Source organism: Chrysemys picta, chromosome 12 (genome assembly GCF_011386835.1).
Source record: "Chrysemys picta bellii isolate R12L10 chromosome 12, ASM1138683v2, whole genome shotgun sequence".
NCBI classification, from domain to species: domain Eukaryota; kingdom Metazoa; phylum Chordata; order Testudines; family Emydidae; genus Chrysemys; species Chrysemys picta.
This window is the reverse complement of record NC_088802.1, coordinates 41,703,481-41,717,255: the sequence shown is the minus strand read 5'-3', so window position 1 is coordinate 41,717,255 and position 13,775 is coordinate 41,703,481. Positions and strand designations below refer to the sequence as shown.

General features: G+C 52.8%; 1 protein-coding gene across 6 annotated transcripts in view; it reads right to left on the bottom strand.

The window, feature by feature from the left end:
- Positions 1-1,387: 1,387 nt before the first annotated feature.
- Positions 1,388-13,775, bottom strand: part of QRICH2 (glutamine rich 2) — a 53,705-nt gene continuing 41,317 nt past the window's right edge. For 4 of the 6 annotated variants that reach the window (XM_042841270.2, XM_065563408.1, XM_065563409.1 and 1 more), the window contains 5 exons: positions 13,020-13,232; positions 9,904-10,069; positions 5,696-5,783; positions 3,497-3,619; positions 1,388-1,650 (listed from right to left, as the gene is read on the bottom strand). In XM_042841270.2, the coding sequence (XP_042697204.2) occupies positions 1,448-1,650; positions 3,497-3,619; positions 5,696-5,783; positions 9,904-10,069; positions 13,020-13,232 (793 nt within the window). In that variant the 3' untranslated portion in view covers positions 1,388-1,447. Of the gene's footprint in view, positions 1,651-3,496; positions 3,620-5,695; positions 5,784-9,903; positions 10,070-13,019; positions 13,233-13,775 lie in introns of those variants that run through there. The other 2 variants (XM_065563407.1, XM_065563410.1) reach the window with 2 other exon arrangements.

Sequence of the window (13,775 nt, the reverse complement as noted above, 5' to 3'; positions counted from 1 at the left end):
GCATACAGGAGCGGAGGAGTCCACCCAAGGTCACACAGTGAGTCAGTGGCAGAGCTAAGAATCAAACCTGGCTTTGACATTCAGTCTTGTGCCTTATCTACAGGCCACCTGTCCTCTGCAAATCACTCAGCACTATCACCTCCCTCCCTCCCTCTCAAAGCCCTTCCTCCTCACCGACAAAAGAAAACAAAGGGCTGGGAAGTTTAGATGATATTAGCTGGGGCTGGCACCCTTTGCCTGATCCCCAATCTGAGGCCCAGGCGTTCAGGGAAGCAAAGACCTGCACGGAGGAAAGAGCAGTTCTGATCAGAGAGGCCTGCGTGTGCACCGGATGAGGAAACGACAGAACAACACATTCTTTTCTCATGACTCCTGGAGCACGGCACTGCCCTGCTGTAGGAAAGACAGCAGTCACCAAAAGTGTGTAGCCCCTTGCTTAGAAACGATCGCTCTGATTAAGCCTCTCTTGCCAACTCCAGTCTGAGCACAGCTGCAAGAAGCCCATGCTGGATCAAGCACTGTGTGAAGGGGTTGGGAGAGGGGAGGCAGCTACCCTGGTGCTCAATCCCCTCCCTGCCTGCCCCACAAACCCTGATTTGATGTCTAGAGGGACCAGTCCTTACTTGTCATGGAGCTCAGGCTTTGCTCACATGAGGGCAGCACTAGTCGTTTGCTAGGGGGCTTCCCAAGGGCCACCGCCAAGGTGCACAGAATAGAGCAGACTGTAGCCTACCCTCCTCTTCGGTACTAAGGTTCAGCCTATGAAGACTACAGCTCCCAGCATGCAGCATTCCAAGTAGCTATTTAGGGCCCCATAGTGAGCCACAGTTCTCCACCGAGGAGGACAGTGGGTGGGCCGTGGGGGTAGGGTGACCAGACAGCAAGTGTGAAAAACTGGGACGGGATGGGGGTAATAGGAGCCTATATAAGAAAAAGACCCAAAAATTGGGACTGTCCCTATAAAATCTGGACATCTGGTCTCCCTACGTGGGGGAGAACTTTGGGCTGCATTCTGCTCTGGTGCTTTTCACTCAAACAAGTCACCAATAGTCCAGTTTCAAAGACTCCCCTTTGTGCACATGAGGTGCGTCGGGCTCTGTGAGACAAAGGACAGTGCAAGATCCCCGGGGTTGAAATGAGCCGGTGTCAAACTGGCTTATGCAGAAGATCTGGTATTTGCAAAATCTACTCAGGCAAAGCTAGCAGCAGTGAGGGGAGGATTTGCAAAGGCCAGGGACGAATTGTTTTCACGACTGACCGTGCTGCCCACCTCCGCCTTCTACCAGTGCTGCTGCGTGGAACCGCCCTGGGTCCTGTTTGCCGCAAGCACCGCACAAAAAGCTCCCTGTTCCTATCGCCGCGACGCATGTACACAGCCTCCTCTCTGTTCTGCTCACTCTTTATTGCCTGGCTTCCATCAACGAGCGCTGCTTTCCTACCATCGCAGTCACTGTAACGGAGCCGGCTGCTCAGCCGATCGCCGGCGCATGGAAAGGTCCAGCTGAAGCTCTAGGGTTTCTTTCTCCTGCGTGGGAGAATCTTCTCTTCCCTCCTCAGGGGGAGGTGTTGAAGTTGATAGATGGGTCAGGTCCACCCGGGACAGTCGACCCTCCGATGACACGGGCCTGTCCTTTAGCGACCTAGCTGTACCTACAGGGAAACATTGCAGACGATTTAACTGACGGATTATCCAGTTGTCTGATTTTCCGTGCATCCTGGCCGTGTCTCTGTTTCTGCACTCATCACCCATCCATCCTGCCTTCCCCATCCCTCATTTCCTGATCCTTCCCCATCCAGCCTCTTTTCCATCCATTATTACATCCAGCCACCCTTCATTTGCCTACCCTGCTTCTATCCTTCAACTATCAGTTGTTATGACTCTGTCCACCCATTCATCGACATGCTCTTCTACAAATCCATCCATCTCCCCTACCTTCCACCACGTCCTAAGCCTGCTCCTGACATCCACTCCATGTTTGTTTATTGAGGACATCAATGCCCACACTTAATTTGCTGAAGAGCAAATTAAGTGTGGGGCTTCAGTGAAGCAGAGAATTTGTCCCTCTGAGTGAAGTTCACCCCAATGCAATCTGTTATTTCACATATCTATTGATGGATCTTTTCCTCCAGCCTTGCTGCTTTCAATCCATTTGTCCAATCAAACTTTTTGCCTTCTTTCTTTCCATACCCAATTCTACCAAGCTAAACACATGCTCTTCCTGCTGAAGGCATGTACGTTGTCAAATGCTGTGTCTCTGTTTTAATGGTAGGAGGGGAATATTGTTCTCAGCTGTGCTGAGAGGTTCTGTGCTTTCCCAGCAAGCTTTTCACTCAGGCCATATTCTATTACAGTTGTTTTAGCTGTTTGTGTTTTAAATCACGGCTCAGATCACATGGTTCTGCAGCATCACGCAGCTCACCCTTCCCAAAACGAACAGATGGATGGGCTGACACAGGGATTGCCAACAGATCCCAAATCCATCCATCATCAGGGTGTTTTTATGAAGGACACCGCTGAGCGCTAGTTTAGAAGAGTCTGCAATGTTGGTCGATATCTCCCCAGCACCAGTACGAAGCTTGGAATCAAGAACACGTCTTTCCTTCTTGCTTTGGGCCGCAGGCTGCCCTCAGCCACACGGCGCTGAGGGGATGGCAGAAAAGGCCCTGCATCTGGGGCGGGGAGCACTGCTGCTTTCCCCCATGGCCCATCTCTCTAGCTCCCATGTGTGGCCCTTTTCAGGGTGGATGGAACCAGAGAGCAGCTTCCCCTCCAGTCTGAGTGGATTGAATCAGCAGCATTTCCCCTTCTACGCAGCGAGTATCCCACTGGGTGGGGTGCTGGAGCAACTGCCTGTGGGGAGGATGAGGAGCAGCACCGGGCGCTGGGGAGGTTCCCACCTGCAGATCTCAGGTGGGGGGGGGGGGCTGAAACACCTGCATGGGGCTGGGAGGAAGCTTTGCATGTGGCTGTTCCCTGTCCCTCCATGGGTTTTCCCCACGGATGGAGCAAGGGCCCCAGTGATTTCCCCCCCCCCATCATCTCCCCCCCCCCCCCCCCGATTGGTTTACAGAGCCTGTCGGTGTCCCAGGGGTGCTTTTATTTCCTTGTCGGCTTTTGTTATCGCTGATGTCCTGACAAACAGCCTCAGCGCTGTGATGGGAAGCGGGTTTGTTCTTTAACTCATGCCCCCTCTGCTGGCTGCCTCTGCAGCAGCTGGGCACAAATACTCCTGTGCTAACCGTGGTTAGTGGGGACTCCAGAGGCAGACTGGTGTGTCTTGTCCCTCGGGAGGGGTGAAGCCTCCTTGAACCCTCCTCACCTCAGCGCCTCCACAGAGCCTGGCATAACCTACCTCAGCTCCAGGTGGGGGGAATCTCTGCTAGGAACACCGGGAACGAGACAGAGGATTCCGCTAGGAGCCTCTCAGTAGCACATGCTCATCAGACAGTAAATTCTCAGGGGGCTCCAGCTCCCATCTAGACCCAAGCGAGGTACCTGAATTGCTGGGGGAAGACAGTTTGGCGCTGTGCGGGCGTGCCGGGAGGCCAGCTGTGTCCATCAGGGTCGGCTGCCGTTGTGATGAAGACCGGGAGAGCTTGGGTTTGGACTTCAAAGGACCTGGTGGGAAGCATATGGGTAAGTGGAGGCTTTCAACAGTTCTTGGATCCATGTGGCGCCACCAGGTAATGGTGGCTCAGCTACCGCAGAGGATTGCCCATGGGAGTGCTGCGCAGATCTGAGATGGGTGTTAGCCTTAGACATTCTGGGCTACATGCATCCCTGATGGAATCTCCTGGACCTGGTGGAACTCCATTCAAGTCAGTGACCTGAGAATCTGCTGTCCAAGGACCTTTCACGATGGAATCTCTGTGGGACCCCAGTGCTGCAATACTGCTGGGTGCTGTTACAGTGTCCTCTAACCCAGGATCTCAAAGCTCTTTACATACATACATACAGCTCTTTACATACATTAATGAGAAAGCTTTATTATCCCCACTTTACAAATAAGGAAACTGAGGCAGCGAGCATGCAATTTCCCCAGCCCATGGCAGAGGCAGGAAAAGACCCCAGAGTTCTTGCCCCGTCATTTCCTTGGGGAAAGGTTTGACCTGATGCGTTTGCTGAGCCCCTTGGGTGCTCTCCTTATTCCTGGGGATTAGCATGCAGATCTGGACAGGCACACACTGCTCTGCCCTGCCAAAACCGCCGCCCGCCTCGGGCACGTTGTTATGTAACTGGCAAAGTCTACAGGAGAACAGATGAGCTACCAGGACTGTAAGGGAAGGACAAGTTCATTCAAGCTGCTGCTGTCACCTGGCAGTGATTCCAAGAGAGGAATGATGCACACAAGTGCCAGACGGGACGCTTGACTGTTGACCCAGTTTTCTCCCATTTTTGACTGGCTCGGTTGCATGCTCTGGTGTAGTGCCCTGGCTACCGGTGGGGATCCCCAGCACCCCATGAGCCCCATTGGCTGCTCTCTGACCCCTCTCCTCCCAGTGTCCCATTGGCTGCTCCCCCTTACTCAGTGGCAGGACACCACTGCCCTATGCATTCTTGCATAGGCTGAAGTTTGGCCTATCTCTGCAGAATTTGGGAGCCATTCCCTCGGCAGCCAACAGGGGGCAGTAGGGGCACATTCGTCAAGTCCTGCCTCTAGCCTTGGTGGGCTGTGTTTGTGTGGAGGGGGCAACATTTCAGTCATGGGCTAGAGCTGGTTCCATCCTGGGTCCAAGGGGGGGCGTGGAAGCTATAGCCGGGTCTAGAGCAGGGGTAGGCAACCTATGACACGCGTGCCGAAGGCGGCACGTGAGCTGATTTTCAGTGGCACTCACACTGCCCGGGTCCTGGCCACCGGTCCGGGGGGCTCTGCATTTTAATTTAATTTTAAATGAAGCTTCTTAAACATTTAAAAAAACCTTATTTTCTTTACATACAACAATAGTTTAGTTATATATTATAGACTTATAGAAAGAGACCGTCTAAAAACGTTAAAATGTATGACTGGCACGCAAAACCTTAAATTAGAGTGAATAAATGAAGTCTCGGCACACCACTTCTGAAAGGTTGCCGACCCCTGAGCTAACGGTTAGGTCTGAGATGAGCAGAGCGCTGAAGCAGGCTCCGAGGGAGCTCATACCTCCCATTTCCCAAGCTATTGTTTTAAGGATACCGATTTACAGGGGTTGGGGAGAGGGCCGGAGGTCATGTGAGCAGCAGATTCCATCCAAGGAATCAAGATGAAGGACAATCCCGTGGTTCGGGTGCTAGCCTGGAACAAATCCCGCCACAGACTTCCTGTGTTACCTTGGGCAAGTCACTCTGTGTGCCTCAGTTCCCATCTGTACAATGGGGATAACTGCACAGCCCTGCCTCAAAGTGTGGTTGAGAAGGATAAAAATACATTAAAGATTGTCAAGTGCTCGGATACCGAGGTGCTGGAGGACGATATAATTACCTAATATAGCTAGATAAAGGCCTCCCATCATACAGTGGCCCTTTTCAGGGTGCCACATGGACAGCAGATCCGTTTTGGAGGAACAGACGAAAGGGGGAACACCCTTCTCTTCTCTAAATCCCACATTCCTCAGTCTCTGTCTGGCCAGCATGATAAAGAAACAGTTGCAGTCCATCAACAGGCAGGAGACGAACAAAGGCTCCCCAAAGAAAACATACAGAGGATCCGAGACTTACCATCCTTGGCTGAAATTGATGGGAGCCGAGTGTCCATTCGCCCTTTGTAGATGTGTCCATCCAGGCCCAGGATATCCACCTCTTCATGCTAGGAAGGAAACGCAAAGACAGAACTGGTGTTGGTGCCGGTGGTTAAAGTCAGACTTGGGGACAGAGTTCTTTTTAAATGCCCAGCGTTTTAAAAAGAAAACAACAGTGAAAACCCCTGGGAATGAGCTGGATGGCATTGGCCAGGGGGGCTCGACGCAGACCAGTGACTCCGTAAGAACAGCATTGCTGGGGCCTCCTGGCTACTGCCTCTCAGTGGCTCCAGATCAATCTGATCAGTTTGCAAGTAAACCACTAGCTTCTCTAACTGCTCGCCCTCCAAACTCAACTTGGGATCTGAGAGTCAAGCTGGGTTCTTTCCATCCTCGGTCAGAACTTGGTTAACGGGTGTGCTGATGAGACAAAAGAGAATCTAGCTCATGCTCCCAGAGCTGTGCTGGCTCTCCAGGGCTAACAGCAGTAACAACCTGTTTCAGTCACTAAAGTCAGCAGTGGCTGTTTGTATGTAGTCACTGTCCAGAGCGGGACCACACATATCAGTCCCATCCTCTGTGTACGCATGGGCTTCACAGTCACGACACTGGTATTAGAGAGAGGGTGACAGTGACTCCCATAATTCCATACAAACCCTGATCTGTTCTCGGAGAGGAGTCCTGCCACGGAAGAGCAAACAATATTCTACCAAAAGGTGAACGGGCATCAGAGACATCAGGGTCTGAAATGTACATTAAAGGAAATTACACCCAGGTGGCCAGATTCTGGTCTCGGATCTGAAAAGGCTACTGGAATTATTCTGGATTTACACTGCTAAAATTCAGACCTGGGGACTCAAGAGTTCCTAAACCACTTAGGAGCTGACATCATGTTGATTTTCAGGGGGCCTTAGGCTCCGAACTCACTGCTAACTCACCTAGGCATGTTTGAGAAGGTTATCCTAGATCTACTGCTTCAATCTTGTTGTCTCCACAAAGCAACGTGTGGCATATTGGAAAGGGGGTGTTAATATTTCATTGTAAAGACGCAGGGACAAAACCTTTCCCCTTGGCAGGAGGAAGGGAGGGGAAATGTCCCATGACAGATGCTACTGGTTTATTCTTAATACTGGAAGATGCTCAAATATCTTAGGGATGGGCACAATACAGGCACCTAAACAGAATGGATTTGGCTCCAACCCCAGAGGGTTATTAGCATTTCTAACCTCCATTCAGGCAAAGAATACCTGTTCCAGACCCCCACGCAGCAGCAGAGTGAACGGGTTCAACACCCTGCAGTCACCTCCTTTCCCTTCCGCAATGCTCTCACGTATTTACTAGAAAACACCAGTATCGCTCGGGAATGCTGCCCTGCGCCGACCCCTCTGTACCTAGGGCACCGTCCACATTAAGGAAATCCACACGTGCGCTGCTACATCAAGGGAGTTACGCCAGTATCAAGCCCGAGTGTGGACGAGCTGCACCGATGCAGAGTGGGCTTTGCATCTACAGTAAAGTACGTCACTGAATGATGGGATCAAGCTACGTGCCCAGCTTTGCATCAGCGCAGTGTCGCTAACTGATGTAACCACACTGAGATGGTAGGAATTTCCTTAATGCAGGCCGCTACTCCGCCCATTAATTCCTCCCTGCCCCTCCAAGCCACGTCTCTTCTCCATCTCTGCCATTGTCACACCATCCTCATCCCCATCACCTTGTCTCGCTCTCTTACTCTCAGTCTCAATTTTCAGAGCCCTGGATAGTCCATCTCTCCCCCCAATTCTCTATCGCTGTTACCCCGTCCCCTAGCCCAACCTCGCACTGTTTCCCCCTCCCCCTCCATTACACTGCTCTGTTCGCTCAGATCTGGCAGGGACAGGCCAGGGGAGGTGGAGTGGGGGTGAGGAGGCTCCGATGCGCATTCCCAGGGCTGAGCCGGTTCTGACTGACGGCAGTGCGCAGCAACCAGGCATGTCAGCACACTGTACAGGGCCTGAGGGGGGCTGTAGGCACCTGGGAACGCCCTGACTTTGTGTCCCTTTTGGAACAGGCCCCAACCCCATGTCTGGGGTGTTTCCAATCACGCCTTTCTTTCTCTGCCCCCACCCGTCCCAGGGAATTAATTGTGGGCTTGTATGTGAACTATTAATAGGGGATATAGCCCTGAGATTTGTTTCCCAGGGACTGAGACTTCTCTGACCATCTTGGACTCTACGGGGGGGCCAGGCCTGTGAGGGAAAAGGTCTCCTGAAAAGCAGAAGGTGCAATAAGAAAAACAACCCCTAGCTCTTACATAGCTCTTTTCAATCAATAGATCTCAAAGCACTCCACAGGATCATTACCCCCATTTTACAGATAGGGAAACCGAGGCACGGGGAAGTAACGTGATTTGCCCAAGGAGACCCTGAACCCGGGACAGAACCTAGCTCTCCTGAGTCCCAGTCCAGTGTTCTAGCCACTTGGCCAGTCACGATGACAGGCCTGGCAAGGGCCTTTGTGCAAAGCGCTGGAGGTAAAGGCACAGCAGAGGGGTGAGGTATCTGGGAGGCAGGTGCATCTCAGTGGGCAGCTGGGGAGATGTGGAAGCAGGGTTCGTGGGGGGCAGAGGAGAGGGAGTGTATTGCTTCCTGCTTCACTCTCCGTGCTGCCATCTTTGCCAAAGGGGATCATCCTAACCGTCTAGTCTGACCTCTGTAGACCTCCCCGGTCAGGAGCGGGTGGAGCTGGGAATGAGAGGCAGAACCTGGAGCATCTGCTGTCCCTGACTCATTGGGGGTTATTCTGCACCCAAGATTGGGGTGGGGAAGGGTGGAATTTCTTTAGAAACTGCTAGAGAAGCTAGAAAATAAGCTGTGGTGCTCAGAGTCTCTGGGTGCTAGGGGTTCTGGAGAGTCCATACTCCAAGCCCCTCTGTATTCAGGAGGAACTCGGTTAGGAACAAACAGCTGGATTCTCAACTACTCCAGTCCCGTACTTGGGGCAGGGATTTGGGGGATAATGCGGCTTCATGTTCCCCTTATTCTGAGGCTATTGCTGGGTCTGCCTGGTCCCCAGTATAAACTGGAGCAGCCTCAGGGCTCCTCTGACTTCTACTTCCCACTGCCCCTGGGAAACCAAGAGCAGACAGTGTGGTGTACCCCAGGCAAGCCTGACACACTCCTCTTGTCAGTGTAGAAACTTCACACCAGCTCTGCACCAGCCAGAAGGCCTCCTGCTCCAGGGAATTCTATGGGGGTGTTTCCAGCCTGTGTAAGGCCCTTTTACAGTACCAGTGCAGCGCACGCGCACACACACACACACACTCATGCAGCTGACACCTGGCCCAAAGGGTTTCCTTCCCCCAACATTTCCTGCATCTCCTATTCCTGGAAAAGCTGGTGATTAAAAAGGCCCGACTAATTCTCACCCTTACCAGCTCTGACCACCGTTTCTTGTCCAACAGCTGCAGATACAGACAGGGCCCTGGCTAAAGGAAGATTTCTAAAAAGCCTTACATTGCCAGATGATTCAAAAGTTAAATTCCCCAGTGGAAACCACAACAGCCTGTTTTGGTCAAGTCAGAGACTTTTCCACTGTGATTAGCAACACTGGTAGCAAAAGCCGGGTTGCTGTGGTTTAAGTAGTGTTTCCTTTAGACCTGCTCTGAGCAGGGTAAGATGACCTGGGACTTAAAATTCCGGCAGCAGCCCCATCTATGGCTCAACATTACAGCTACCATGGAGCTGAAGTGGTGTTAGCAACTGAGGGTCGTCTTTGCAACACGTCCCGAGCGTAGTCAAGGCTTATGAAGAAGATACATTTTATTGACTCAAAATTATTAGCATCTTGTAGACAAGATCCAGACTGGCTCTGGGGCAATCTGACTTGGGATTGTATCTAGGAATAGAACTGTTTTTCTTGTGATCCAACAGCGGGAACTGAGGTGGAGGGGCCAACCCCATGTCCCAGACAGCTCTCTGGGTACCACCAGCAAGCACACTGCACACTCCGGGTCTGGTTCTCCCTTGCTTTGCATATCCCTGGAGCCCAGTGCAAAGCAAGAGCGTAGCACACTTCTGTCATGACCAGGTATGGTTTTACACCCACTTTGCACTGGTGTCAATGGTCACACGAGGGGTGGGCCGGTGGAGAGTCAGGCCAGCTGTGTTCTTGGTCTCTCTCCCTCCCTGCCATCCCAGTCCCGGATACCTTCATCACTGTCAGCATGGCAGTCTCCTCGGGATGCACTGGCATACATTGGGCGATTTGCTGCAGCCGTGTGTAGCGCCTGTAGGGGTAGGTGAGGGTGTGGCTGCCGCCGCAGCGCCGAGGCATGGACAGGTAACCGTATTCCGCCATCTCCGCCATCTTGTCACTGTGGGACAGTGAACAGCAACGCTGCAAACTCAGCCAGGTAAACAGCAGAAAGCCTCCCCGACAGCCCAGCTCCAGCGCACACTGCAAAACCGAGCTGGCTTCTGGAGACCAGGCTTTCTATCTTCGTAAGTCACCACAGAAACAAAAGCCTCCTGCTGCCACGCCCCAGTGTTACCAGTGACCTGTGATGGGGAAGTAACTGGGTGTGTGGCCTTTATTGTGGCTTTAAGAGGGACAAAGAAAGCCTGGAAGGGGTATGGCTCTTAAAAAACATCCTGCATGTTTGTAAACTAGACATTGCTAGCTTGCCTATCCTGTTTTTCCTGTGGACAACTGGAGACCTGGTGAGATCCTGACAGCTGAGACACCATGAAACTGACGCTTGATTGGTGAGAGGGGAAGTGACTTTTGTGCAGCCTGTTTAGAACGACGGGCACATTTTTGTTAGCATCCATTTAACTCAAATCCTGACAAACACTTGGGGGAAAAGTGGTCTTTGTTAAAGTCTCAACACCTTTCTCTCAACCCCTCATTTATGTACTGAGAAAGCTCCCAGATCCCGAACAAGTCCCTCCAACAAAACCAGGGACTTGAAAAGAACAAACAAACAAAAAATCTTTTCAGGGACTAGCTTCTCCTTGTAGGTCACCTTCAAAGGATGTTGAAAGTGACCCCTTCCAGGGATGCTACCATGAGCATAGCATTCCTGGCTGCTACTGCTGGAGCCCCACGCATGGACACTGAGCTAGCTGTGAACTCCATGAAGACCACAGGGACAGGGAAAAGAAGAGACTGGAGAGGGGGCTGAGGAAGGGACAAGGAGCCTTGAGGTGGGAGGGACAACCTTCTAGTAGCAGGCAATTCTTGCAGTTGCCTGTGCAGCCATACAGTAACACGGTAGCAGTGGGGAGAGGGGCCTGACACAGCTGGGATTCAAGGCCTGGGTATTAGGCAAAGAGAAACACTCACCCCTCAGGACAACCCATTGGACTCTTTGGGTCTCCTCTTATTCTCCTCTGACCTATAGAGAGGGGCCCAAGTTGCCAAGTTGGATCCAAATTCAAAACTTTCCCCAAAGTCTGGATCCAGGTTTTCGGTTCAGCCTGCTGGAGATGGGGCTGGATCCGAACTGCTCCAGAATCCAGTGTGTTCTGGTCTGGATTTGGGCGCATCATCTCTACGATTTGGGGCTCACAGCAGTGAGGGACAAACCCTCTGGCTGGAGCCAGACGCAACATGGGCAGGTGCCAAACAAGCTCCTCCCACACACACACTTCACTGCAGACCTGGGCATCTCCCAAGCACACCCCGCCAGTCATTCCACACTACGGGGAGGGCTCAGTCCTGAGACATGCTCTGCACCCTCAGCTCCCACTATTTTAAATGGGAATTGGGGACCCATTAGCCCCTCCCAGGTTCAGGCCCTTTGTGCAGATGGGACGAACTCAGACTCATTTTCATTTGTGCCTGAATAACCCAGGGCGGGGTCTCCGGAGAGAAAGGCCCATTTCCTCAAGCCAGGGAGTCCTCATCACTCCAGCACTGGGGTCTGTGAGATTTGCTCATCATCAGGCTGCTGAACCGCAGACAAAGGGAAACCTACACACGCCGAGAAGTCCCACAGAGCGATGTGCAGAGCGGGGCGCAGCCTGGGGACACCCTCAGCTCACAGGCCCAGGCTCAGTCCCCAATCTGGGTTGAAAGCGCAAACCACATGGCAAACCCCAAAGGACGTGACAGACACACAAATCCAGGGGCCCAGCAGCAGAGGAGGCTGGAGTCTGAGGCTCACCTTACTGATGGTAACTGAGGTGTGCCTGCCCTGTGGTGCATCCCATTAGACAGGGGCTGTCTGCCGTAGCGTGGGTCTAATGATCAGCGCTGTCAATCCGGAGTGGGGGTAAGGGAGTGGGTCTGGGGCAGAACCTGGCCCATCTCAAATACAGCAGTTAAAAGCACCCAGGATCTCTCACAAGAGGAAGATCCATGTGAGTAGCTGCCATGACAACAGATCCAGAACAGGCTTCATCACAACTGGAGCCAAACAAATATTCCCCCCCTCAAACTCTTCTGGTGTCTAAAGGCCAGTTTGACTACGAGGGGCAGTTTCTACGCCCCCCTTCCCATGCTTTATTTATTTATCTATCTATCAACTTCCACCTCACATGCTATCCCCTAGGATCAGACTGGACCCCGTTTGTACCATGATTAGTATGCACGTCACTTAGGATAAAAGACTATAAGAGATATCCACGGTCATGCTTCAGGGGCAGAAGCCAACTGCTACCCGTTCAGGATTACTTAGGAAGGAACTGTCCCTATAGCAGTCCACTGGAGGGTTCTTGCAATTTCTTTTGGAGCATCCGGTACTTGCCACAGCTGGAGACAAGATACTGGACTAGCTGGACCATTGGTCTGATCCACTAGGGCAAGTCCTGTGTGCCTACGATGCCAAAGAGGGCCTGACCCCTGGCTGGTCACATAATCCTGCTTTGCTGAATAGCTAACCCTATTCTGCCCTAGGACTCTCCTGCAGTGTGGTACCCTCTCCTCGGGACGGCCTGCGGGGAGAGATCTTCCTCGGCGGGTACAGAGCACAGCTTGTCTGTATCTGAGAGCAGCGCTACAGAAAGGTCAAGACACTCCACCAAGGGAAGTGAGATACGTCCAGCCGTGCTCAACTAGCCAGGAAAGAGGGTGAGTCCCTCCCAGCTGCCCCTCCACAGGTTCAGGCTCTATATTGTGTAATGACTGGGGCCGGGCTGATGACTGCCCATCACCTGAGGCTCTCCTGGCTCTGTACACAGCAGGTATCAGGTTGCCCTATCAGCAATCCCTGTGGTGAATGCGTATGTGCCCGAGCTGAGCTCTCCGTGTGGGCAGGGATAAGAGCTCCCCTCCCCCCATCTCTCTGGCTATATACTCACTGCTCAGACCTGCTCTCCTACCGTTTGTTATACTGGCTTGGGCTGAGACACTGCGACTGCATTATCTCCCTGATCATCTGACTGCTGGCCTTCGCCGAGCCCCCAAAGTGGATCTGCACCTTCTCTATGTCCATGAGCATCTTGGAGTGGATGCTGCGCAGCTTGCCAAGGCCCGCGCTCTTCTCCAGCTGGAGCGCATCCAAGCGAGGGAAGGGCCTAAGCCCTAACTTCAGACTGGGGCGGAGGAGGAGATGCATTCAGAGAGGGGAAAGGAAAGGAAAAGTCATACCGTTACCCAGGGCTGGGACGCGGTTAGAGCTAATCCCCCAGCCTTGCTCACACGACTAGTCCCGTGGGCTCGCACGGGGGCTGCTCACATGCAGAAGGGCGGCAGGATCGGGCCATTACACTGTTTGGGGAGTTGGATGAGGACCCCGAGGACAGGTGAGCCGGGCTGTACCAGCCCATTTGAGTCCTGAGAAAGGTGGCTGAAACCCCACCCCGACAGCACTGGAGACTGAAGTCCTCTAGTCATCTGCAAAGCAGTGTTAGCAGCAGAGCAGGCTTCCCTCATGCAGATGAGCCTCAGCCCTATGCAGCCGCGACCCCTCGGATCTGAGAGGGCATTTCACTCTTCAGGACTTACTCAGCCCTTTACCTCCCCGAGGAGATGTCAACCAAACGGGGCCACTTGTGCGGGGTTCTCTCCTGTGGATTCATTCCACGGGGCTGAGATCCCGCAAAACCCATTGCACACTGGCTGAAGCGATTCGTTCT